The 27,029-nt window shown below is 38.6% G+C and overlaps 2 protein-coding genes across 4 annotated transcripts in view; both read left to right on the forward strand.

Moving 5' to 3' along the window:
• The first annotated feature begins 547 nt into the window (after window positions 1-547).
• Window positions 548-8,738, forward strand: ZNF770 (zinc finger protein 770). Of its 3 annotated transcripts, none has more exons than XM_061157629.1 (2): window positions 548-657; window positions 4,796-8,738. In XM_061157629.1, exon 2 carries the CDS (start codon window positions 4,852-4,854, stop codon window positions 6,928-6,930), a length of 2,079 nt encoding a protein of 692 aa, XP_061013612.1. In that variant the 5' UTR covers window positions 548-657; window positions 4,796-4,851; the 3' UTR covers window positions 6,931-8,738. The 3 variants fall into 3 exon arrangements, with proteins under 3 accessions (XP_061013612.1, XP_061013613.1, XP_061013614.1); XM_061157630.1 differs by having other exon boundaries at window positions 577-685; XM_061157631.1 differs by having other exon boundaries at window positions 581-713.
• Window positions 8,739-17,162: 8,424 nt separating this feature from the next.
• AQR (aquarius intron-binding spliceosomal factor) overlaps window positions 17,163-27,029 on the forward strand; it is an 80,461-nt gene continuing 70,594 nt past the window's right edge. Inside the window, exons 1-4 of the mRNA XM_061157632.1 lie at window positions 17,163-17,445; window positions 20,742-20,798; window positions 22,889-22,929; window positions 26,043-26,078. Coding sequence (XP_061013615.1) covers window positions 17,371-17,445; window positions 20,742-20,798; window positions 22,889-22,929; window positions 26,043-26,078 — 209 coding nt within the window. The 5' untranslated portion in view covers window positions 17,163-17,370. The remainder of the gene's footprint in view (window positions 17,446-20,741; window positions 20,799-22,888; window positions 22,930-26,042; window positions 26,079-27,029) is intronic.

Here is a 27,029-nt window from a genome sequence, read left to right on the forward strand (position 1 = left end):
ATCTGAAGAAACTAACAGTCTGAGCATAGGTCTTCGTACACTGCAGACGACCCGAAATAACACTGAAGGAATGCTCAAAGAAGCTCAAAGAGCCCGCTGCTAGCAGGATGTTAGCAGAGCCGAGAGTGAAGCCCAGGTCCCTGACCGCTGCGCTATAGTCTGACGACGTGCAGAGTACTCAGCACAGTGGAGGCACAGAAAGTTCTGACTCAGGGCGTTTTATCACCGGCCCTTTTCTCTCGCATTAGAGAGGACTAGAAGAGTGGGCTTTGAACACGGGCTCACCAGCTTCCAGTAGAGCCTTGAGCCCACCGGTCAAGACTATGTAGTTTTCCTAGTCAAGCACTGAACTGAAACGGAGAATACACCCTTCTTTACTCTCTTCCCCCCGACAACTTCAGTGCCTGGTGAGCAGCGACGGGGTCAGAAACATCGCTGGAGCCGCATTTCACGCTGAAGACTTTCAGAAAAGCCCAAGCGACTGCGGCCCTGGGCTGGGGGGGAGCCTGTTTCCAGTCGGACCGCGTCCGGAGGCTCTCCCGAGTCCCGCGCTTGCGCACTCAGTCCATCGCCGCGCCGGCCCGGAGGACGTGCGCACGCTGCCTTTGCGGCTCCTGGCCCCGAGATGCGCGGCTCCCGGGCCCGTGCCAGCTGCAGGTGCGTGAGGAAGAATTCAGGAATTCAGGTGTGAGGTGGAGCGACCCACGGGAAAGGTCGGGCCTGCCTCAGTCCCTCCAAGGTGCCCGGGGACCCAGAATGGGGGAACCAGGAACTCAGCTCAATTGATTTTCTCGTTTCCCCAACTCCTGACTTCGTCTCCGGGGGAGCAGAAATCTCTGAAAGGAAAATGCAAAAAAGCATACTTTCCCCTGCAGTGAATCGTATCACGTGCGGCATTCCCTCCCCCTGCCCCACCGTGGCCAAAGCAGTTTTCACCCTTGGCTTGCCTTTCCTGCTGTGGGGTTTTGCAGTCTCTGGACTCTCGTTCGACTCCTAGCTGCTTACTGGTTGTGGACGATTAAGACGAGGGCCAGTTGTGAGGGCCATGTGTCCTGTGCACCCCCGCCCAACCCCCTTAGGAGGAAGAGGTGATGGTTCAAGGGCAAGAGAGTGGGCCAAGGGAAGTAGAGCAGAAGCTACAAAGAGGGAAAGGCTGTGATAAATGTCGCCAAAGATTATTCCCTAACTGAAAGTTCTCTAAGTTTTTCTCAGTTCTTGTGTTTTTTGTTCAATGATTTTTATGATATCCTCATTTCCTTTTAATGGTGTTGTTTGAGACTGGAAAGCCAGTCTTAAAGTTTCAGCCTTAAAGTTTCGTTGGAATTTTTTGAGATCAGTTTTTTCAGTCTTCCACCTGTAGGAGTATTTTGCTGTTGTCAGGATAATCTTGGGGTTGAACCATTGAGATTTGCCGTTTTTTAAATTTTTACTTGAGCGTAGGAAAAATTACACAATGTTGGTTTGTTTTTTAAAATATTATCGACCAAAAAAAAAAATCAGTTGAGAACACAAGATCCAGTTGAAGTGGGATTTGGAGTTCTATCAAATTAATGTGCATGTGCTTAAGTACATGTGGGACTGCACTTGGAGCTTGGGGATCCCTGAGCTGTCACTTATAAATAGCAGATGAGATCACTGCTTGCCACCAATGATTCTAACAATATAGAGCTTCCAGTCAGTGCTTTCCCACATGATGTGGACGAAAGTGACAGTAGTACCCAGGCTTAGGGCTAGTGTCAGATGATAATCCATGGTCTCTTTTTGGCACAGTAACTGTAGGTAGTCAATTCCTGTTATAATCAGAAATGGTTGTCATGTGTGTAGTTCTAGCGTGGCATTTTTTGCCAGCGTTCCAAAGAAACTATTAAAGGAAAGAAGAAATAGACAATAGGAGTGGAGGAACCTGGCTTCAGGCCAAAGTACTATGTGTGATCTTTCAGGCCCAACGGTAGACAATGGCATGGCTTTGCCTGGCCGGCCTCATCAGGGGAAGCTGCTCTCGCAACACTAGACCTTGTGCACTGCAGTTTTGTGGAGGGAGTTGCAGTCGAGGACTCACCACTTCCCTCCCACTAGCCATGCTCATATTTTTCTGCATTCCTGGTTCAGGTACCTCCATTCTGAGGCCCAGGTACTTCCCAACTGCCTCCACCCATACCTCCTTATTGCATAGGGAGGGAATGTGGAAGAGGCACCCTTGGCTGAGGTACTTTCCTCCATTTTGACTCAGGATCTTTCTACCTGTAGCCCTTCCTTCCTCCACCCCTGGCTCACAGGTCCATAAAGAGCCAGTAGCCTTTTTTTTCAGTCTCCTCCCCTGGGATATGACTGTGTGCACTGCATCTACCCAACCCTAACCTAGTGTTGTTCTGTTTAATTGACCACTGGGTGACCAGTACTTTTTCAGCCTCTTGCTTGCACTGTTGCATAAGTGAATAAAGATTTGTTAATTACTTGCAGTTTGGCTCATTGTCCTAATTGACACCTCAATACCTGACAGGAATTAAATAAGTTGCCAAATTTTGGCCAATTCACCTAATTGTAATCTTCATAACTGCTGCTGTGTTAGCATGTTAGGGATATGGAGGCTGTTCACCTGTAATTTCTCTAACTCAGTGTTGTGAAAATGCATACTAATAGTACCAACAGCTGATTGTTGCTAACATGGATATCTGGGTTATAGGGTGTAGTTTATAAATTTATAATGGAATGGCTTGCAGTCAGACTATTTTGTGTGCCATATTACCTTTGAACTCTAATTAAATTTTTTGGTAATATTTTGGGGTTTTTTGGGTCAATTGAAGAAAATTAGTAATCCTTAGAAACTCCTGTCTTGTCCTATGGGCCCCAGTCTTACCTAATGGATTACTTGGCCACTTTTGGATAAAGTGATTGATTTGTTGTGGGTTCCTCTGTCTCCTGTGTGAAGAAATATGCAAGGGAACAGGTTTCACAAAGTTTATCTCTTCCTATAGAAGTTTCACAAAACACTGTCCTTACCGTATGTTACGTAATCTGATATTTTCTAATCTATTTTATTAAACAAAAATGCAGATCATGACCCATTAAATTTATTTCACAATCCATTAATGGATAGTGACTTGGAGATTGGAGAACACTATGATAAAACAACTAGTAGAAGATAATTTGCTCAATAAATGATTTTTTTCCTATTTTTACATCATTGCTGAAGAGCACTACAGTGGGTGTGTTTGAGATTTTGTGTTTAAGGTGTTTTCTAGACATCTTAAACACAAAAACAGATAATAGCACACAGCACATATGCCAGATTGTCAGTAAAAGTGAAAGTGAAAGTTGCTTGGTCGTGTCAGACCCTTTGTGGCCCCATGGACTGTAGCTCACCAAGCTCCTCTGTCCATGGAATTCTCCAGGCAAAAATACTGGAGTGGGGTGCTAGTCCCTTCTCCAGGGGATCTTCCCAACCCAAGGATCAAACCCAAGTCTCCCGCATTGCAGGCAGATTCTTTACTATCTGAGCCACCAGGGAAGCTCAGATATTCCCTTAAGTCATCTGACAAAAAAAAAACAGTGAGTCTCTTATCTCAACTTTTAGGATGAGAGAGCTGGAACACCTTTTTATAATCTCTGGCTTCCTTATTTAAAGAAAAGGGATTAGTAGAAGAAGGATGAGAAGAAAATTGGCTTTTCAGATGGAATATATGGTATAAAATGGTTGTGAAAGTTCCTCATAAGCTTTTGCATGTGTCCCATAGAGGCATATTAGAGAAAGTGTTTTTATCTTTTTAATAACTCTTAAGATAAAAATGAACTTTTAATTATATTGCCTGAAAGTGAACTGTACTCAACATGCAATTACTGAGCCATAGATAAATATGTAAGTAGCCACTGTGTCAACCTTATTGCCTCTATACTTGTCTTTTAGGACTTCCACAACAAAGTGGAAAGGAGAAATAAAAAGAACTATACATTTAGTGTGTTTATCTCTTAGTTAGAAACCGTAAAAATATTAAGTAGATTAAGTTTTTAAGTTTGATTAGTGTCGAGCTAAATAATACCTTACATTTATATACTGCTTTAGTTTTCCAACACCTTCATATGCATCATCTCCATTAATTCTCACAACACCTTGATTGTGGTAGGCAGGCCAGGAGGCACTTTCCCTGACGTAGAGCTGAGGAGTCTATATATTTCCTTGCCACCAAGGTCATATGGTAGCAAATCCAGGACTAAAATTCAGGTTTCCTGGAACGTTTTTTTCCAGTTGTCTGTGTTATCTTTGTTGGTCCAAAGAAGTAATTTAGAGTAAATATACTAACAATGTGGCTAAGAATTTTGATAACTGAAACATTCAATTCTCAGATCATATCCAAGGAGTGCTATAATTGGATGCAGATATGTCTTGTCTAGTTTTTAGTATTATATTTCTTAAGAGTCTTTACCTTTCTAGTCCAGTTTTTTAAAATGGCAAGTCTACTTAATAGTGAACTAAGAAAATTGGAATTAAAAGGTCTATTTAATATTCAGAAATCCAACTCAGTCTCTTTACTGTATTATCTCAACTAATTAGAAATACAGCTTAAGATTATATACATTTTAAAGTATTTCTTTTGAAGACTCCTTATTTCTCTATATGTGTGAAACTAGTTTAATGATTCTAAAGTATCTAAAATGGTTATTAACTTACTGTTAAACACAGGAAAAGTTCATGTTCCTTATTTCCTTTAATATCTTTAGCCAAAGGACATTTTAAATTATCTCTTTTCACATGAATAAGTAGTTTTTAAATTAATACATTTTTATTTTTAATTTTTAGACATCTGTGGAGTTTAAGAACACTATGGAGCTCATCAGAGTTTATCACTGAAGAATATGATGGCTGAAAACAATTTTAAAATGCTAAAGATTCAGCAGTGTGTAGCAGCCAACAAGCTACCTAGAAACAGGCCATATATTTGCAATATTTGCTTCAAGCATTTTGAAACACCATCGAAATTAGCTAGGCATTATCTCATTCATACTGGTCAGAAGCCATTTGAATGTGATGTGTGTCATAAAACCTTTAGGCAACTAGTTCACCTGGAAAGACATCAACTAACTCATAATCTGCCTTTTAAATGTAGTATTTGTCAACGCCACTTTAAGAATCTGAAGACATTTGTGAAGCACCAACAGCTTCACGATGAAACGTACCAGAATGATGTTAAGCAGGTCAGAAGATTGTTGGAGGCCAAGCAAGAAAAGCCAGTGTATGGAATGTATCATACTTTTACCCCAGAGGAGAGATGGGCATTACACCCATGCTCCAAGTCTGATCCTACATACAGCCCTTCAAAGAAAAAAAAGGATATTCATGCATGTACAATCTGTGGCAAGATGTTTCCATCACAGTCAAAACTTGATAGGCATGCTCTCATTCATACTGGTCAGAGGCCTTTTAAATGTGTCCTGTGCAGTAAGTCTTTTCGACAGTCAACTCACTTAAAAATCCACCAACTCACACATTCAGAAGAAAGACCTTTTCAGTGTTGTTTCTGTCAAAAAGGATTTAAGATTCAAAGCAAACTTCTGAAGCATAAACAAATCCATACCAGGAATAAGACTTTTCAGACTCTTTCATTAAAGGTGAAGAGTTCAGAATCATGCTCCCTGCCTAATAAATTAAATGCAAAGCAGGATGGCTTTGAAAATGGTGATATAGGTAAATCTGAAGAGAATAATCAACTTGATGTCCACTCTGTTTATATTGTCCCTTTTCAGTGTCCTGAGTGTGAAGAATGTTTTGAATCAGAGCAGATTCTCAATGGACACAAGTGTTTTCCTGCCAGAAGTGGCAAAATTCCAAGCAAGCTCAAAAGAAGCTGCAACTATAAAACCATTGTTAAAAAAATCCTGGCTAAGCTTAAACGTGCTGGGGGTAAGAAATTAGATAATTTTCGATCTGATAAAAAAGTATTTAAAAACACTTTCATGAAAAATTGTGATCTTATTTCTGGTGAGCAGAGGCCTGAACAAACCCAGAGAACATGTCTGAGTTCTCTTGGCAAGCATGGAACATATAAGACAGTCGGCAATAAAAAGAAAACATTGACTTTGCCGTTTTCTTGGCCAAAGCACTGCCAGAGCCAACATATGGGGAAAAACGTAAAAGGTATTCTTACACCAGAAAACATGTTAACTATGGATAATCCTATGCATAAAAAAGACATATCTATCTATGGTTCATCAGGTGAGGAATTCTTTGAAAACTGTCAGATGCTCCGGTGTGGCTTTTCAGTTCCAAGTGGAAACATACATACTGGACATAAGATGTGTCCTTGTGACAAATGTGAGAAAGTGTTTCCTTCTGTATCTAAACTACAAAGACACTATTTAATTCATACTGGACAGAGGCCTTTTGGCTGTAATGTTTGTGGGAAATCTTTTAGACAGTCAGCTCACTTGAAAAGACATAAACTAACTCATATTGATAAGCTTCCCTGTAGAAAATCTCTTTGCCAAGTAGAATTGGAAGATTTTAACAAACTTTTCATTCACCAGGGTGATAATGTTAGCTACAGTGCTTCCCAACAATGTCAGACTCTTGGTTTTCAAAAATACAAGGTCTCAGAGTCAGATCAAATATCAGAAACAAAAGTTAAGGCAGAATCAGAGGATTTCATTCCTGGTGCCCCCTGTGGGAACAGAGAGCCCTGCCTCTCTAGCATACTTCTGGGATCAGAGCAGAGCCATCATAGTCATTACTGTCGTTATTCAGGGCGTGCCGAGAGGAGTGATGGCCTTCTTTACCAATGCAGTGTTTGTTCTAAAAGTTTTAGATCCCCGTCTAAACTGGAAAGACACTATCTAATCCATGCGGGGCAGAAACCATTTGAATGCTCAGTTTGTGGCAAAACATTCAGACAGGCTCCTCACTGGAAGAGACATCAACTTACTCACTTTAAGGAATGACCACAAGAGAAAATGGGTATCCTAAATTCAGTTATGAAACTGACAGAACCACTGATAGTTTGTGGTGTCTCTGGTGACCTTGTTCTTTAGCCTGTATCATTTAAAATGTATTTTTATCAAAAGGCCTGCATTAGATTGAATTATTTCATAAGCAGTTGCTTGTCCTGCATACAAAGAGGTAAGATACATAGACATTTAATACAGTGTTTTAGGAGCAGCTGAATTAATTTTTAGAGGGAAAAATATTTGATGTCATAAAGCAAGCATTTATTTTGACATATATTTTGGCTGTATTGAAAATGTTGTAAATCCATGGCATGGTACAAATAATTCAGCCTAATTTTTGAAGGAATTATTCCTTAAGACATATGATCTCTTTTTATATATACTCAAAAGACAGGCAAAAATTGGTTTTCAGCTGCAGCAGACAGCATGACTAGATTTCATTTATTTCATAGATTTTAGGTCTATGGTTCAAATTCAGTTGGGAAATTTTTTATTAAAAGCTAAAAAATATAAAGCCAATAAAAGTGAAGGTAGATGAGAAAATAATAACATTATTTTTGTTGGTCTTTTCCAAGCTGTTTTTTCATAGGACTCTGGTAACTTCACATCCTGTTCTATGGGTGATTGGGTTTTTGTTTGTTTGTTTTGCTCAGCCTGCTGTTGTCTCCCTCCAAAATTTAAAAGGAAGAAAGAGCCTAGTATGTACCTCTGTACATTTACCATGTTTACTCATTAAATAGTGTTCAAGTGCCATAATCATTTTGTTAATGTGAATGTAGTGTCATCTTTTCAGAGGAATGAATGTAAATCATCTACATACTTTTTCATAATTGATAGCAGTAGACTTAAGCTCACTTGTAGATTCCATCTCCACAAGACTTTTACATTTACTTTAGTAAACTTTCTTTTAATACCTCTTTAATTGAGTGATTCTATGACTTAACTAAATCTATTAAATTTAATCAAATGGCTGTGACTAGATCTAGTTTTTATTCCTGTTTTTTGCAAGGTTCTAATGCTAAACAATGTTATTTTGATCATTAGTGAATTGTTATTTTAATTGGTAAAGTAATCTTGTACAGAAATAAGATCTTTATGGAATTGAGAGTGTCATTCTAAGCAGTTCTGTCATGATTTGAGAAATATTTAATCAAACTGTGAAAGAGTTATAATCACACATTGTCCTTCATATTTGCCATTTTAAATGAAAATCCTTCAGTCCATTCAGTCGCTCAGTCATGTCCAACTCTTTGAGACCCCATGGACTGCAGCATGCCAGGCTTCCCTGTCCATCACCAACTCCTGGAGCTTGCTCAAACTCATGTCTGTTGAGTCAGTGATGCCATCCAACCATCTCATCCTCTGTTATCCCCTTCTGCCTTCAATGTCTCCCAGCATCAGGGTCTTTTCCAGTGAGTCAGTTCTTTGCATCAGGTGGCCAAAGTATTGGGGTTTCAGCTTCAGCATCAGTCCTTCCAAAGAATATTCAGGACTGATCTCCTTTAGGATGGACTGGTTTGATCTCCTTGCAGTCCAAGGGACTCTCAAGAGTCTTCTCCAACACCATGGTTCAAAAGCATCAATTCTTCAGCACTCAGTTTTCTTTATAGTCCAACTCTCACATCTGTACATGACTACTGGAAAAGCTGTAGCTCTGACTAGTTGGACTTTTGTTGGCAAAGTAATGTCTGCTTTTTAATACGCTCTCTAGGTTGGTCATAGTTTTTCTTCCAAGGAGCAAGCATCTTTTAATTTCAGGGCTGCAGTCACCATTTGCAGTGATTTTGGAACCCCCCCCCCCCCCCCAAAATAAAGTCTGTCACTGTTTCCATATCTATTTGCCATGAAGCTAATCTAAAAATCCTTAAGAATGACATTTCCTAGTAATAAGATAAAATAGCCATAATCTTTCTAAGGTGAAAAGAATGGGTGGGTATTTATCCTAACATACTCAGATATACTTGGTGACAGGCCCTCTATTAAAATAGACAAGTGAACAATTTTACATCCCACTGTAAGAACTCTCTTTGTGGGGTGGGGAGAAAAAGTTGGTCTGCTGCTTTTTACAAGTGAATTTTGAGAAACCTGGGTTTGATTCACAAGAGGTTAAACAACAGTACAGATAAAATCCCAACAATTTACAAACATACAGGAGAGTCATGTTTTAAAGAGTAATTTCTTTATTCTTGAGATATGTTCCTCAAGTGCAAGTAAGATGCTGGTTTATAGAATTTACTTTACACAAGAACATTTCTGTTAGGTAAAAGCAAAGGACAACCAGTTCATCTTTTCCAAGAATAAAAGTTCAAGGTTTTTTCTTTAATATGTCTGAAATTATCCATTTGGGGATTTTCCTAAGCTATTTATGTAATTTTATTTGAACTTAATGATTTATATACTCCTTTCCCAGCCCTAACAGAGAATCCTAACAGTGTTGTGTTTGTGTGATTATTAGATTTTGTTTGCCCAGATGATACTACTATACATTTTTTTTTTGCCCACGCCTTTTTAAGCTGTTTCATATTGAAAGTTGGAATATTGTAAAAATTTTGTCAAAGATGTACTGTGTAGTGCTATTTGAAGTACCTTTAATTAAATACATTTATTATCACTACACTCTTCTTGTGGGAACTTTATAGGGATGAAAATAAACTGTCTACATCATGATAAGAAGATTAAACATTAGATGTTAAATGATTTGCTGCATGCTCCAACTGTTATTATTGTTGAATCAATTACTTCAGTTTTCTGAAAAAAATAAAGTTTTAAATATCTTTAAACAAAAGTAGAAGAATTTTTCATTTAGACAGGAGCAGGCTGTAGCATGATTATTTACTGAGATAGTTTGACTGAGTTAGTGGAATTATTGTTTTGTACTGCCATAGGGCCTATGAGGAGCTTCCCTAGTGGCACGGTGGTAAAGAATCTGCCTGCCAATGCAGGAAATGTAAAAGACATGGGTTTGAGCCCTGGGTTGGGAAGATCCCCTGGAGTAGTAAATGACAACCCACTCCAGTATCCTTCCCTGGACGCTTCCATGGACAGAGGAGCCTGGTAGGCTATCGTGCATGGGGTCACATCTGTGACTGAGCACACACACGGGGCCTATTAGAAAATGTATGTGGAGGAAAAGATGAAGATTCTTGAAAAATTCAAATTTCAGAATATTTTTAACGTTTGAAATTGTACAGTTTGGACTTTTTTTTAAAAGGGAAGATCATATAGAATAGAAACAAGGTACTGATAGGCAAACACTCCTGGGCCCACTCCAATCTGCCTTTTCCACTGAACTTTCTAACATAGTTCATTGTTTGCTTCCTTCTTCATAATAAGTTTCTTTGACAGCTTCTTATCACTTGCAAAAGGATATGTTAACTGCCTTCCATGTCACATGATATCTTGTTCATTTATCCTCCTCACTGGCCTCCCTCTCCAGATTTGTACTGAAGGAACAAAGTTATTTCCCCCAATACATGTTCTTGTTACTCCTGATTCCATCTTACCTACATAAGAGCGGTGGCTGCACGGCGCTGGAGCGGCAGGTGGCTGAGGAGATACCCCACGTCCAAGGTCACAGAAACCCCAGTAAGACGGTAGGCGCCGAGAGAGGGCATCAGAGGGCAGACAGACTGAAACCACAATCACAGAAAACTAACCACTCTAATCACATGGACCACAGCCTTCTAACTCAGTGAAACTATGAGCCACACTGTGTAGGGCCACCCAGGACAGACTGGTCATGGTGGAGACTTCTGACAGGGTGTGGTCTGCTGGAGAAGGGAATTCTTGTCTTGAGAACCCCATGAACAGTATGAAAAGGCAAAAAGATAGGACACTGAATGATGAAGTTCCCAGGTAGGAAGGTGCCCAATGTGATACTGGCGATCTGTGGAGAAATAACTCCAGAAAGAATGAAGAGATGGAGCCAAAGCAAAAACAACACCCAGTTGTGGATGTGACTGGTGATGGAAGTAAGTCAGATGCGGTAAAGAGCAATATTGCATAGGAACCTGGAATGTTAGGTCAACCTTGATTCATGAATCAAGGCAAGCTGAAAGTGGTCAAACAGGAGATGGCAAGTGTGAACGTTGACATTTTAGGAATCAGCGAACTAGAATGGACTGGAATGGGTGAATTTGACTCAGATGACCATTGTATCTACTACTGTGGGCAAGAATCCCTTAGAAGAAATGGAGTAGCCATCATAATCAACAAGAGTCCAAAATGCAGTACTTGGATTCAATCTCAAAAATGACAGAATGATCTCTGTTCATTTCCAAGGCAAACCATTCAATATCATGGTAATCCAAGCCTATGCCCCTCATTGAAGAAGCTGAAATTGAACAGTTCTATGAAGACCTACAAGACCTTTTAGAACTAACACCCAAAAAAGATGTTCTTTTCATTATAGGGGACTGGAATGCAAAAGTAGGAAGTCAAGAGTACTCCAAGCCTGGAGTAACAGGCAAATTTGGCCTTGGAGTATGGAATGAAGCAGGGCAAAGGCTGATAGAGTTTTGCCAAGAGAGTGCACTGGTCATAGCAAACACCCCTTTCCAACAACAGAAGAGAAGACTCTACACATGGATATCAACAGATGGTCAACACTGAAATCTGATTGATTATATTCTTTGCAGTCAAAGATAGAGAAGCTCTATACAGTCAGCAAAAACAAGACCGGGATCTGACTGTGGCTCAGATCATGAACTCCATTATTGCCAAATTCAGACTTAAATGAAGAAAGTAGGGAACACCACTAGACCATGCAGTTATGACCTAAATCAAATCCCTTACGATTATACAGTGGAAGTGAGAAATAGATTCAAGGGACTAGATCTGATAGACAGAGTGCCTGATGAACTATGGACAGAGGTTCATAACATTGTACAGGAGACAGGGATCAAGACCATCCCCAAGAAAAAGAAATGCAAAAGAGCAAAATGGCTCTCTGAGGAGGACTTCAAATAGCTGTGAAAAGAAGAGAAGCAAAAAGCAAAAGAGAAAAGGAAAAATAAACCCATTTGAATGCAAAGTTCCAAAGAATAGCAAGGAGAGATAGGAAAGCCTTCCTCAGCGATCAGTGCAAAGAAATAGAGGAAAACAATAGAATGGGAAAGACTAGAGATCTCTTCAAGAAAGTGAGAGCTACCTAGGGAACATTTCATGCAAAGATGGGCTCAATAAAGGACAGAAATGGTATGGACCTAACAGAAGCAGAAGATATTAGAAAGAGGTGGCAAGAATACACCGAAGAACTGTACAAAAAAGATGTTCACAACCCAGATAATCACAATGGTGTGATCACTCACCTAGAGCCAGACATCCTGGAATGTGAAGTCAAGTGGGCCTTAGGAAGCATCAGTACGAACAAAGCTAATGGAGGAGATGGAATTTGAGCTATTTCAAATCCCGAAAGATGATGCTGTGAAAGTGCTGCATTCAACATGCCAGCAAATTTGGAAAACTCAGCAGTGGCCACAGGACTGGAAAAGATCAGTTTTCATTCCAATCCCAAGGAAAGGCAATGCCAAAGAATGCTCAAACTACCGCACAATTGCACTCATCTCACACTCTAGTAAAGTAATGCTCCAAATTCTCCAAGCCTTCAACAATACGTGAACCGTGAGCTTCCAGATGTTCAAGATGGTTTTAGAAGAGGCAGAGGAACCAGAGATCAAATTGCCAACATCAAAAAAGCAAGAGAGTTCCAGAAAAACATTTACTTCTGCTTTTGTGACTATGCCAAAGCATTTGACTGTGTGGCTCTCAAAGAACTGTGGAAAATTCTGAAAGAGATGGGAATACCAGACCACTGACCTGCCTCTTGAGAAATCTATATGCAGGTCAGGAAGCAACAGTTAAAAATGGACATGGAATAACAGACTGGTTCCAAATAGGAAAGGAGTACGTCAAGGCTGTATATTGTCACCCTGCTTATTTAACGTATATGCAGAGTACATCATGAGAAACACTGGGCAGGATGGAGCACACACAACCTGGAATCAAGATTTCCAGGAGAAATATCAACAACCTCAGATACGTAGATGACACTACCCTTATTGCAGAAAGTGAAGAAGAACTAAAGAGCCTCTTAATTAAAGAGGAGAGTGAAAAAGTTGGCTTAAAGCTCAACATTCAGAAAACTAAGTTCGTGGTATCCAGTCGCATCCCTTCATGGCAAATAGATGAGGAAACAGTGGCATATGTTATTTTGGGGGGCTCCAAAATCACTGCAGATGGTGACTGCAGCCCTGAAATTAAAAGACACCTGCTCCTTGGAAGAAAAGCTATGACCAACCTAGACGGCATATTAAAATGCAGAGACATTACTTTGCCAACAAAAGTCCATCTAGTCAGAGCTATGGTTTTTCCAGTAGTCATGTATGGATGTGAGAGTTGGACTATAAAGAAAGCTGAGAGCCAAAGAATTGATGCTTTTGAACTGTGGCGTTGGAGAAGACTCTTGAGAGTCCCTTGGACTGCAAGGAGATCCAACCAGTCCATCCTAAAGGAGATCAGTCCTGAGTGTTCACTGCAAGGACCGATGCTGAAGCTGAAACTCCAATACTTTGGCCACCTGATGCGAAGAGCTGACTCATTTGACCTGACCTCAAAGACCCTGATGATGGGAAAGATTAAAGGTGGGGGGAGAAGGGGACGACAGAGCATAAGATGGTTGGATGGCATCACCAACTCAAGGGACATGAGTTTGGGTAAACTCTGGGATTTGATGATGGACAGGGAGGCCTGGCATGCTGCAGTCCATGGGGTCGCAAAGAGTCAGACATAACTGAGTGACTGAACTGACTGAACTGACCTTACCTACATAATATGAATTTAAATTAGATACAAACTTTCATACTCTATTCAAAGTAGAGATTTATTTGAGCCAGGTTTAATTTGTTTTTATTCCATCATTATGCAAAGAAACTAAAGTTTAATGTGCAGAAATCAGATTTCAATTTACACTATGTAAGATAACCGATGATAATTGCACATTTTTTTAAGGGGATAGCACCATGTTTGAAGTCTGCCTGTCTTTTAAGAATCCTTTATTAGAAGTGATGTTGGCTAGGACTGTTTCACACAGAGAGCTGCTCTTCAGAAGCGGTGAAAGGACACACTAATTCCTTTCTTGTTGAGGTTTCTCTTATTGTCAGGTAGGAGGGTTAGAATTTCAGGGCTAACTGCTGGAATTCTATTAGCACTATTCCATTAGAGAAACAGAATTCTATTAGAGGAAAAAAGAGAACTAAACTGAAAAAGAAAAGTGGTACAATGGTGTTATTAAACAACATGGAACATGTAATATTTTACATCTGTATTGACTAACTTCTATTCATTCTCTGAAGTTTAAGCTTAAACACTTCTTCCTCTGGAAGGCTTTTTGATTTACCCTAGCACTCCATTTCCAGGGATCCCACTGCTTTTTGTTCTTAACTATGTTAATTGTCCCTGTTGATTAGTCGTTTTCAAACTTTAGTGTGCACTGGAATCTTCTAGAGGGCTTGTTAAAAGCGAGATTGATGAGCTGCACCCTCAGAGTTTCTGATTCAGTATTTGGGGCTGGGCCTGAAAATTTGCACTTAAACAAGTTATGTTATTGCTTTATTGAAACTACACTTTGCGAACCATTGAGTTAAAGTGTTGTTAGCAATACATGTTTCTGGAAACCAAGAGAAGGCATGATTTTATGTTTTATAAATAAAACAGTATCTAATGTTGGTACATTCTCAAATGTTTACTGAATATTTAATGAAAGAAATGAATGGAGTCATCATTACAAGCTCTTATATTATCTGTAAATCTCTATTTTCATTTAGAGCCTTTCATTCACTCTTGGAATGAGTTTGCCTTCTAATGTGTTGAGGTCCCTCCCTGATGTTTTTGATTGTCAAAATCTTATCTACCTTTCAACTCTCATCATAAAAGCTTTTCAGAAAATCTTATTTTACCTTTTGTTTTATACACTTTATTTGTAATTAAAGTGTAATTAGATACTTTATGTATTCAAAATCTGTTGCATTTAAAATTATGATCATGCAAATCATCTTTAGTTCTAAAAACAAACTTTATACCATATAAATTAGGAGAAGAAAAGGACTCCATATTTAATTTTCATATTTACAGACACTTTTGTTTTTCCTTCACAACTGTTTATTTTCAAACAAGGCTATAGATATTACAAAATTCAAATGTTTCAAAAGGGTGAAAAATGTAAAATAAGACTTCCCTTGCTCCTGTTCTTCCCTCCCCCAGTACTTCCTCCCTAGAGGCAACTGTGTTACCAGTTTCTTGCCTATGGTAATCCACGCAAGGTTTACTAGAGGCACATGTTTAATTTTTGAATGGATTTGTTAGTGGTAGAAGTATGCATCCAAACTCAATGATAAGATAAAACTAGCAATTCGATTAAAAATTGGGCAAACAACTTGAATAGAGGATTCCACAATCATAAATGTCAAAGAAGCACAGGGACACTCAACATCATTAGTCATTAGGGTAATACAAATTAAAGTTACAATGAGATATGCCACATAACTATTAAAATGGCAAAAATTAAAAAGACTATACCAACTGTGGATGAGAAAGAAGTGGAATTGGAACTCTCATACACTGCTGTTGTGAATATAAACTACTTAAGAAAATAGGCAGTTTCTTAAAAATTTAAGCATACACCTACCATATGACCCAACTATTCCACTCCTACGTATTTACTTGAGAAAGGGAAACACATGTCTACATTAAGAATGCTCTTAGTGCATTATTTGGAACAGTCAAGAACTGGAAACAATTGAAATGCTCATCCATAGATGTGTAGGTTAACAAACAGTGCTATGTCCATAAAATAGACTAGTACTCAGCAATAAAAAGGAATGAACTATTAATACATGCATCAACGTGGATGAACCTCAAGATCATTATGTTGGACTTCCCTGGTGGTACGATGGATGAGAATCCAGTTGCCAATTCAGGGGCCACTGGTTCAGTTCCTGGTCCGGGGAGATTCCCCGTGCTCTGGAGAAGCTAAGCCTACGCACCGCAACTACTGATCCCATACTCTAGGGCTTTCCAGTCACAACTACTGAGCCCAGACGCTACAACTACTGAAGCTCGTGTGCTTAGAGTCTGCGCTCTGAAACAAGAGAAGCTTCTACAAAGAGAAGCCTGTGCACTGCAAAAAAATAGCCTCTGCTTACCACAACTAGAGAAAGCCCAAGAACAGCAACAAAGACCCAGCTCAGCCAGTAAGATAAATAAATAATAAAAATCATTATGTTGAGTGAAAAAAAAGAAAGAAAAATGTACATACTATATTATTTCATATTTGTAAAATCTTATTAAAAGTATATTAATCTGTAGATTAATATACTTTAGATTAATAGATTAGACTGTAGATTAACATACATTAATATACATTATATATTAATCTGTAAGTTAATATACTTTTAATAGGATTTTACAAAAATGAAATAATATAGTATATACCTTTTTATTTAGTGACAGAGGGGCTTTCGAGGTTGCTCAGTGGTAAACAATCTACCTGCCAGTGCAGGAGATGCTGAGACACAGGTTTGATCCCTGGGTTGGGAAGATCCCCTGGAGAAGGAAATGGCAACCCACTCCAGTATTCTTGCCTGGGAAATCCCATGGACAGAGGAGCCTGGTGGGCTGCAGTCCATGGGGTCTCAAAGAGTTGGACATGACTGAAGTGGCTTAGCATGCATAGTGACAAAAAGATCAGTGCGAATGGATGGGTAGAAGAGGGATACGAGTGGATCGCAAAGGAGTAGTAGGAAACTTTTAGGGACACTGGATACGCTTATTATTATGACTTTGGTAATGGCTTCACAGATGTGTGCCTATGAAAAAAAGATCAAATTTCACACAAAATATGTGCAGTTCATTATAGACTAATTTATATTTCCATGAATCGGTTTAAAAAGTTAAAATCAAGCGTTGCCTCCAGGTCTAATTTTTTTTCACTACTACTTTTTTTTTTTCTTTCTTTTTTTTTTTTTTTTAGGGTTGAAAGAAATCCCAAGTCTCCCTCTTCCTCCCCAACGCTAACAACAAAACCTCCACCAACACCGTCTATCAGGCCACTGAGACATCAATCCAGTCTCGTTGGTGTTTTTCTGTCGGTTTCCCACTAGGGGGCAGAAGCGGGAGAGGCCGAAGCTCTTTTGCTTCTCTAGCTCAGAGCCGACACTTCGCATGCACTTCCGGCCTTGTTGTGTTCCGCTTCCCGAAGAATGTACAAGCTGCGGTACGCGTTCCCAGCGAGACTGTAAACCCTGAGGATCTTCAGCCCCGCCGAATTTTTGCATCTCGGAATCAGGCAGCTGCAATCGCCTCTTAGGGGAAGTTCATCGGATTCACCGCTGCTCGGAGCGGTCCTTTCTTTTCCACTGGAGCGGAGAGAGTGCTGCCATGACGGCCCCTGCTCAGCCCAAGAAAATCGTGGCCCCTACGGTGTCCCAGATCAACGCGGAGTTCGTGACCCAGGTGGGCTAGGGCGAGTCTGGTGTGTGTGAAGGGATGAGGACTCTGAGGCTGTGAGGCCAGGGGGTGGAATTTTCCTCGGGAGGGGAGCACCCAGGAGGCATTTGTTCATCAATTCATTAACTCAGGTCTTTTTACTAGAGTGTATGTGCTGTGTGCCAGCTACCGTACTAGCTCTTGGGGAAACAGTGGTTAAAGAGGCTCTGCCCTGAGGAGTTCACATTCCAGGGGATACAGAAACATGAAAAGAACGCTTTTATGCTAGAGTTTGTCGCTGGAGCGATGAATTCGCAGAAGGAACACCCCAGTCTACCTGAGACTGGCAAGATTTCGTAGCAGAGGTGATGCTGAAATGAGGGTTGAAGGAGGGATAGGCTTATTCTTCTCCTTAGAGTAACCTCGATCTTTGAGCGGGGTGATGAGAATCAGACAAGAGACTTGCTCCAAATAAATGCGTCTAGGAAGAGCAGTCTCCGATGCTAATGTGTGAGTGTTCCTCTAGAACCCATTACTGTGTTTTATTGTGAACCGCGGTTGGCTTTGAACAGGGAAATACAATCCCGGTAGCTCTTAGCAACATTCCTAATCCTTATTTGTTGTTTGGGGTATTGACTAACAGTGCAAGTAGCTCAAAGTAGAACTTACTACTCACCAACTTCTTTCTTCTCTGTGCCCTGTCTCAGCAGATTTGCCAAGGCAGAAGCATAGGAGTCACTTTGAGTCCTTCTTTTTCTAGCCTGCACTTTGCTACATTCTAAGTGTCTCTTAAATCTGTCTGCTTTCTGTGCCCTAAGCCAGGTTTCCATGGTTTTCTTCCTGGACCTAGGTATCCTAACCTGTGTTGCTGTCTTTCCACTTGCTCTCCTCAAGTTCATTTTTCATATTGCTGTCAGAGTTATTTTACCCAAGTACAGATCTGATCACCTCACTTATCTTCTTAAAATTTCTAATGAGTTCTAATTGCCCTTAGGATAATGACTGGAATCATCCCGTGTTTTATAATCTAGCCTGTGCTTATATCCAGTTTTGTCTGTTATTTCCCCGTTTCTAATTGTGTTTTAGCCATACTGAACTGCACTTAATTTGCTGTGTTATCTTTCACCTCCTGGCCTTTCAACATTGTTCCCTCTACTTAGAATCCTAATCCTCTCTGCCCCCCCCCCCCCCACCATTTTCTTATATGGTTAATTCATTGTCATTAATCTACATTAATTTGGAGAGGTTTTTGCGGACAACTTAGACTAGATGTTATGGTTGTTCAGTCGCTAAGTTCTGTCCAACTCTTTGCAACCCCGTGAACTGCAGCACACCAGGCTTCCCTGTCCTTCACTACCTCCCATTGGTTGAATTCATGTCCAGTGAGTTGCTGATGCCATCCAACCATCTCATCCTCTTGTTACCCCTTCTCCACCTGCCTTCAGTCTTTGGATCTTTGGAAGACTCATTAGAGTCTTCCAATGAGCTGGCTCTTCGCATCAGATGGCCAAAATATTGGAGCTTCAGCTTTAGCATCAGTCCTTCCAGTGAATATTCAAGATTGATTTCCTTTAGGATTGACTGGTTGGATCTCCTTGCTGTCCAAGGGATCTCAAGAGTCTTCTCCAGGACCACAATTCAAAAGCAACAGTTTTTAGGCTCTCAGCCTTCTTTATGGTCCCAACTCTCACTTCTATACATGACTGCTGGAAAAACCATAGCTTTGACTATACGGACCTTTGTCAGCAAAGTGATGTCTCTGCTTTTTAATATGCTGTTTGGTTTGTCATAGCTCCAGACTAGATTAGAACCCTCTTTTCACATATACTTGAAATTTTTGGTAGAAGTTATTAGTTTCCTTGCCTCAGGGAGCTTACAGTTTAGAGATGAGTCAGTAAATGAACAGGGTAGTTTCAGACAGTGATTATTGCTATCAGGAAAATGAAATGGCATTGTGACAGAGCAGATGGAGTGTATAAAAGCAGTCGGGAAAGTCCTCTCTGAGGTGATTTTGACCTGAGACCTGAATGCCAAAAAAGGAGCCAGTTGGGGAAGAGCAGGGAAACAGTCTGGGGAGGAGCAAGTGCAGATGCCTTATGGTGTGTATGTAAAGAACCCAGGAGAGCGAACTTGTGAAAGGAAGGATGGTAGAAGTGGAGACAGAGAGTATGTAGGCACAGTACCATTTCCCTGCCCCTCCTCCATGATTTCTGGGCACCTGGGGTACCTGACCAGAGAAGGTGCTTTCTAATGATTATTGAGTGAATGAGGTGTAGACGTTAAATTTTAGTTATAAAGAAGATCAGAGATCTGAATTCTGTGACCTCACTTTTTTAATGATAAGCATTTTTTAGCAATAAAGTATTCTTAAAGTATGTACATTGTTTCTTTTGAGACATAATGTTATCCTCTTAACAGACTACTGTTATTGTTATGTCTGACTCTTTTGTGACCCAGTGGACTGAGCCCGCCAGGTTCCTCTGTCCATGGGATTTCCCAGGCAAGAATACTGGAGTGGGTTGCCATTTCCTTCTCCAGGGGATCTTCCTGACGAAAGGATTGAAACCTAGTTTCCTGCATTGGAGCCTTTGGCCACCTGATTCGAAGAACTGACTTATTAGAAAAGACCCTGATGCTGGGAAAGATTGAGGGCAGGAGGAGAAGAGGACGACAGAGGATGAGATGGTTGGATGGTTATCACTGACTTGATGGACATGAGTTTGAGCAAGCTCTAGGAGTTGGTGATGGACACGGAGGCCTGGTGTGCTGCAGTCCATGTGTTCGCAAAGAGTTGGACATGACTAAGCGACTAAACTGACTGACTCCTGCATTGGCAGGCTGATTCTTTACCACTGAGCCACCAGGGAAACCCTCCTGAGTGTGTGCTAATCACTTAAAGATTTATTGTTTTGCAGATCAGCATTCCTGAGGACTTTGAATCTGGTGTTTAGTACTGGCTCACTTGTTAACATTTTATTGTGGGCAGCTTATTTAATTTTTCTAAACCTGGGTTTCCTTAGCTCTATGCTGAAGATGTTTGACTGTGGTTATTAACTTTCTCCTAGGGGTAATTAGAAAGGTATGTTTTGTTTTGTTTTTAAAATCACAGTAGCAGGGTGCCATGCAGGGCATTACTGACATTCAGTGGATTGTGGCCGAAGATGCTAACTGGTCTGCAAGCCCAGGTAGTCCCCTTAGTAAGTAAATGACTCTTATCCAACGTGGCCCTGTGCCAGAAGTGCTTGTTACTGAATGATCTTGGTCTTTTAGCTCTACAGCGGTATGTGTATATGACTTACTATTTATACTGTTTACTTTTGCAGTTAGCATGTAAATATTGGGCACCCCATATCAAGAAAAAGTCCCCCTTTGATATAAAGGTAAGTACTTTTGATTTGCAGCATCCTTTTCAAATAAGTATGCTCTTTGTGTCTCTTCTTCAAGAGCTGATTCATCGAAAGCTTTGCACTTTTTTTAAAAGTTAAAATGAATGGTTTTCTAAACTAATGATTACTCATAAGAGAAAATTTGAAAAATACAGAGGCTACACATAGGGGAATAAAAGATCATTACTCAGTGATCACCTCTACTATCATTTGTTGTGTTTCCTTTAAGCATTTTAAAAAGTGTGTGTGGATTTTCCTGTTCATAGATTCTTAGATTGTTTTTGATTTATCCTTATTAGATGACCATGTAATGAATATCTTTGTAAATATACAGCAGTTTTCCTACAGTTTTTTTTGACAGTTCACCTAGGATAGAATCTATTGTTTTCTGGTTGTTGAACTGCAATAAAGATCTGCAGTAATGGTGGAAGAGAGGTGACTTGTTTAGTGTATAGAATGGGCTTAGGATTCATGTGACACAGTTTAGAATAATTGAAAAGGAAAAAGCCTAAACGTAAGATTAATTCTTACTGAAATAGGTTCTTAAAAAGAGGTCCTTACATGAAATAGAGCTGACATATTGCATGCCACTTAACGTGTAGTAAAGACTGACATAAAGCTTTGCCATTATAAATCGAATTGTGGTACTTTAGGCACTCTTAGTAAAACTGAACCCCAAATTTCTTATTATTTGAGCTTAAACGTTTTATCTATAAATATATTTGTTTTGCCAGCAATCCCATTTTATTCATTAGGAAGATATTAAACTTGACATACATTAGTTACTCTTAATTATTGGCCAGGTTGCTTTATCTTACTTTATGTTGTCTGTATATGTTTATACTTGTATATGTTGGGTCTGGGGGTTCCTAGAGTCATTTTTCATTGATAACAAAATTATCTTGATGACGCTACTCGATTGAGTTGAACCTAATTAGATCAAGATTTTTAAAGATTAAATTTTAGTTAATCATTTAGATCGTTTTAGTTAATACTAGAGATAATTCTAGATAAAGCTATGTATGCCTGTTGAGAAAAATTTTATTTTAACTTGGTATTTAAAGATGATTATACCCTTCATTTTATTATTTTTTAATAAGTTAGATTTTGATAAAAAGAAAGCAGAAGGAAACAGAAATTTCATATAAATTCAAGATTTGCTTGCCTCATTGTCTTCCTGCCTTTACCACCCACAAACATTTATTTGACAGATACACTCTGAGCAATTAAAAGATATCATAGTTACCATAAAATTATATTATACCATGTTAAAGCACTTCCTAATTTTAGCTTTATTTTAAACTACTCTGTCACTAGCACTACTATTACTTCTGCTACTGTTAACTGTTATTAAAGGCTCACCATGTGCAAGGACCTGGGCTGAGTTCTTTATGTGTGTTGTCTTTTAGCAAACCCATGGGGTACTTACTCACTAGTATAATTAGATCCTTTTTGTATTCTGGGAAACAGCCTTAGTAGCAGTCATGCACTTGCAGAAGTTGTCGCCATCGGCAGTGAAGGTGACTGCTTTGAATCAGGCTTCCAACTCCGGAACCTGAATTCTTAGGGATCATACCATCTTACCCCACCTAACCCGAGTAAGTGGAAATCTGAGGTTTTATCATGCATCTGGAAAACGGAATGTAACGATTGGCCTTTGTTTCTGTTGTCTCTTTGTCCTTTCACTTTGCTTTCTGATTTTTGAAAACACATTGTTAAAACTCTGAGATGAAGCCCGGTAACATTTAGTATACTTTGTTAAAACTATGTTTTAAAAATTATCCTGATCTCGTGAATTTTTGTTTTCCCTAGAAATGAAATAAATACATCATTTTAATAATTATTTCTATGATTATTTTTATGTAGGCATATTTATTTTTTCTACTCCTTCGCTTTCTTGTTATTTTACATTTTGAGGAATATAATGGGATTATAAAAAGTATCTCTGAAGTATTATTTCACTAGCAGTAATATTTGTTAACTTTCCGAAGCAACTTGTTTTGTGTAATCTCAGTAACTGAAAACTCTCAGAGTCTGAAAAAAATTATTTGAGATATTAAACATTTTTATATTTTTAACAACAGGTGATTGAAGATATATATGAGAAAGAAATTGTCAAATCAAGGTAGGAACGAGTTTAATTTTTATACATAGGAATTAGATGGTTCTAACTTGGATCTCATCTGAGTTTCTAAACTAAATGTAATTATAAACTTGGAACTTTCTTTTCTTTCTTGATTTGGTCATCAAGGAGATGGTAGCTGGAAAAATTACGTCTAGCTGAAGAGTCAAGATATTTCTTTGCCTTGTTATTTTTAACTTAGATTAGAGAGATTACGTTCTTTAGGGTTTATTTTGTTTTTGAAGGATGTGAGGAAGATTAAACATGGAGATTTTAAATTTTCAGTTCAGTTAATACTAATTTTCTTACCATTTTCTGATATATCTTTTCAAAAGATTATTTAAAAATTGGGAAAGTAAATGTACATGATAATTGAATACCAAATATTGAAATACATATTTTGTACAAGCTATATATGTAACAAAAAATTATTTTGAACAATACACAGAAGGGGGTAAGTGTCAGTAAATCTTCTTCCCTGACCCTTAACCCTCAGTGTCTTTATTTATATATACATGTGTTCCAGTTCCCTACCCCTGTGATTTTTTTAAAACTGCGTCTTGGACGTTTTTCCATATTTGGGCCTGTAGACATATATGCCCAATCAGTATTTTAAAAGGTAATTGACTAACCGGTTTAGTATGAAATGGAAACATTCATGTTATGAATGTCATAGACCTTATAAAATGGCAGATTTTATTTTTTTCATGTATTCCATGAAATTAGGAGGTGAATTTTACTAAATATTGTAAACACAGTGTCAAAATAAGAGGCTACTTGTTTTGTTTTAATGATTGGTTCTTGAGCCTGATTGATTCTAGAGCCTTTGGTCCTAACAGGACCAAAGACCATGTTAAGGTTTGTTTGTTTTAAATTTGAAGAGCAGTAGGAAACCAGTGAAGCCTGATGGTGGTATTTGAAAAATGCCCCTGTTGGAGGGGGCCAGAGTCAGGTAGTTAGCTAGGTGAATATTGTTGTAGTCTGGTTAAAGATAATAATGGCATGGATTAGCATGGGAAGTTGAGATACAGAGGAGTTACCAATTTGAGAGAGAGGGAAGTGAAGAGATGGTTGGTGGCTGGATGTGATGAGTGTGGGAAGGGAGGAATCAAGGATGACTCCACAAAGTTTTTGGCCAAGGTAGTCAGGTGATTAGCTGCCATTCCTGCCTTTTGCTGTTGCTGGTGGTGGAATCGGGTATAGAAATGTTGAATTCTAGCTACTAAAGAGCCTTACAGATGTAAATAAGCAGTTAGGTATCTAGGTGTAGAGTTATGAACAGAGGACTCGGATGAGCCTACTTTGAGCACCAACCACCATTTTAGTGCTAAGGGTACATGAGTGAACATGGCAGGTGAAGTCTCATGTTAACTTACGAAGCTTATGATCTAATTCTTACGTGGACAGATAACATATGCAGATGTAGCGTCAGCAGGCTGTGAGTGCTATAAATTAAAGTGGGATCAGGGTACAGTGACAAAGACTGCTACTTTAGATTGAATGATCAGGCCATCCTCTCTTAAGGGGTATCACGTGTGAGCTGACACGTTAACTGTTCCCTTCCTTTTATGGATGAGAAAACTGAGGTACAGAGAGGTTAAGTAACTAGCCCAAGATATTTTACCATAGGTAGATAAAGAGGCTGCTCCAGTTATTAAATCCTTGTTCTCTGGCTCTTATCCAGTACTTTGTTCTTAAATAGGACAGGGTCCATTTGCTCTTTAGGACTCTCTTAACCCATACACTGTGATTTAATTGTTAATCCAATTATGAATCCATCTAAGTGAGTTTTATACTGAAGAAAAAGGGATAACTTACAGAGCAGTTTACTTTTGCCAGTGTTTAGATTTCTTTTCATTAAAAATGTTTAAGCCTCTTTACAATGAAATTAATAGATATTGCGTAAAATGTACAGAAATGTATAGCCTTCTGAATTTTACCACCACCGAGGTTAAAAAAAAAAACACACCAACATTGTCAGCATCCTAGATACCCTTGTATGCCCCTTTGCTTTACCATTTAAATATGTAAATATGCAAACATGAATACTGTAGTTTAATTTTGCTTGGTTTTAAACTGTAAAAAAAAAAAGGAACCACATAATATGTACTCTTTTATGGCTGGCTTCCTTTGTTCACAGATATTATTTGATTTTTTAATCTTCTGTTTAACAATCAATCTGGAGTAGATAGCTCAGAAGTTCATGTCAAGTCCTTGTCAACCTTTTAACAAACTTTGTATAAGTAATATTTGTCTTTATTACTTGTAACTTTTCATCCTTTAAAGATTTTTCTGGCATGTCTAATCTCTAGACCCATTTTTATATCTTTTATATATATATAAAACATTAGTTAAGCTCTTTACCTGTCTCAGCAAGTTTAATTTGCAAAGCTGGAAGCTTATATCCAGTGGCATGGATCTGGTCTGGCTACTTTATTTCTAATATACAAAATGATAAAGCTACATTAGTGGACATTTGGACTTATCTTTGCACAGATACCCTGTAACTGCAGGATCATTTATCCATATAAAACAAACACTTCTGTTTCTTAAAGTGTATACAGAAATATCTGATACTGCCTCTACAATTTTCTAATATTTTAGACTTAATATCAAGACTACATGACATGTCTGTAATACACATTTGTGTCCTTTATATAGGAAGGCAGGCATGACTTCAGCAGAACGTTTCCATTTGATTACTATTAAATGAAAGAAGATTAGTGCTTAAGAAATTGAGGCAGACTAGCTTTTGGCAATGGTGATCCAATAATATTGGTGATCCAATATTATGAATATTGATGAGAACTTGCGTTTTGATTAAATCTACTCGGCTTATTAGTTTGTGTGTTATATCCTTGTATGTCGTGGTGCTAATTGTGTTTGTTATATGAATAGGATATAATTCTTCTTAGATAGTTTTTAAAAATAAATAAAGTGAACAAAATAAAAATATATAAAAGCAAAATTTGCTTCCTTCAATGTTTTATTGGACATAATTATTCTGATATGTGAGGCAGTATTAAAACAAGATTCCAGAATACATCTGTATAAGTAACTCAGAAATGTTATATTCTCTATTTAAATATTTTTACTATTGACTTTTATATTTTTAGGTTTGCCATCAGAAAGATAATGCTCTTGGAATTTAGGTGAGTTAAAAGACTTTACTTTGATGATGTTAAAGATGACAATATGACTTAACTTTTAACTAGGTTTTCTGTACATTTCTGTGAGTTGGTAAGAAAATAATTACTATAGACTTTTGAAGTTTTATATTTTTGTGTTTGGCTTATTTTGGAATACGTGTACGATATCTTTTGTTTTCAAGGCTGTTGTTCCATTGTTAGAGTAACTGTATTTTGAAGTGTTTCTCACTAATTAAGATAGGGTGTGCTGAGCAATTTCTGAACGCTTATTTGGTTCCTCTAGTTACAATGGGAGTAAACTGGAATGCATTCTATAGCCACTTTTTTCCTTCCAAGCTTATTTATTATTACCAGACCAACCTTGTTCTGACCTAAACCATTTACAGATATTTCAGGCAGAAGAGGATATGCAATTTTTAGATTATAATTTAGATTATATTACAGCTAGGTATGGCTAGTAGACCTGGAAGTAAAAGTCAAGATTGTTGTTGATGATAGTAGTATTTGTCACTTATTGAACCTTGTGCTAGACATAGTGTTAAACATTTTATATAGAGAGCAATCATAGCAATCCTGCAAAAAGTCAGTATTATACTTTCCATATAGTGAAGGAAAAAAACTGAGATCAGAGCAGTTAAGTAATTTATTCAAGATAATGCATTTAAGTAATTGGTGGAGCTCAGATGCCAGTGTCTGATGCCAAAGCTCATGGTTTTTCCATTTCTCCACACTCCCTTGAGGTATAGTCTGCATCAGAAGTCAGTCTCTGTTTTAATGACTGTAACTCCAGGGGATAGTGAAAGACAGGGAAGCCTGATGTGCTGCAGTCCAAGGTTGCAGAGTCAGACATTACTTAGAGACTGAAAAACAACTCCCTTCATAAAGTGATTTGATCCTCACAAAAATGGCATAAGACTAGCGATCTCTTCAAGAAAATTAGATACCAAGGCAACA

This window comes from Dama dama, chromosome 12 (genome assembly GCF_033118175.1).
Source record: "Dama dama isolate Ldn47 chromosome 12, ASM3311817v1, whole genome shotgun sequence".
Taxonomy (NCBI): Eukaryota; Metazoa; Chordata; class Mammalia; order Artiodactyla; family Cervidae; genus Dama; species Dama dama.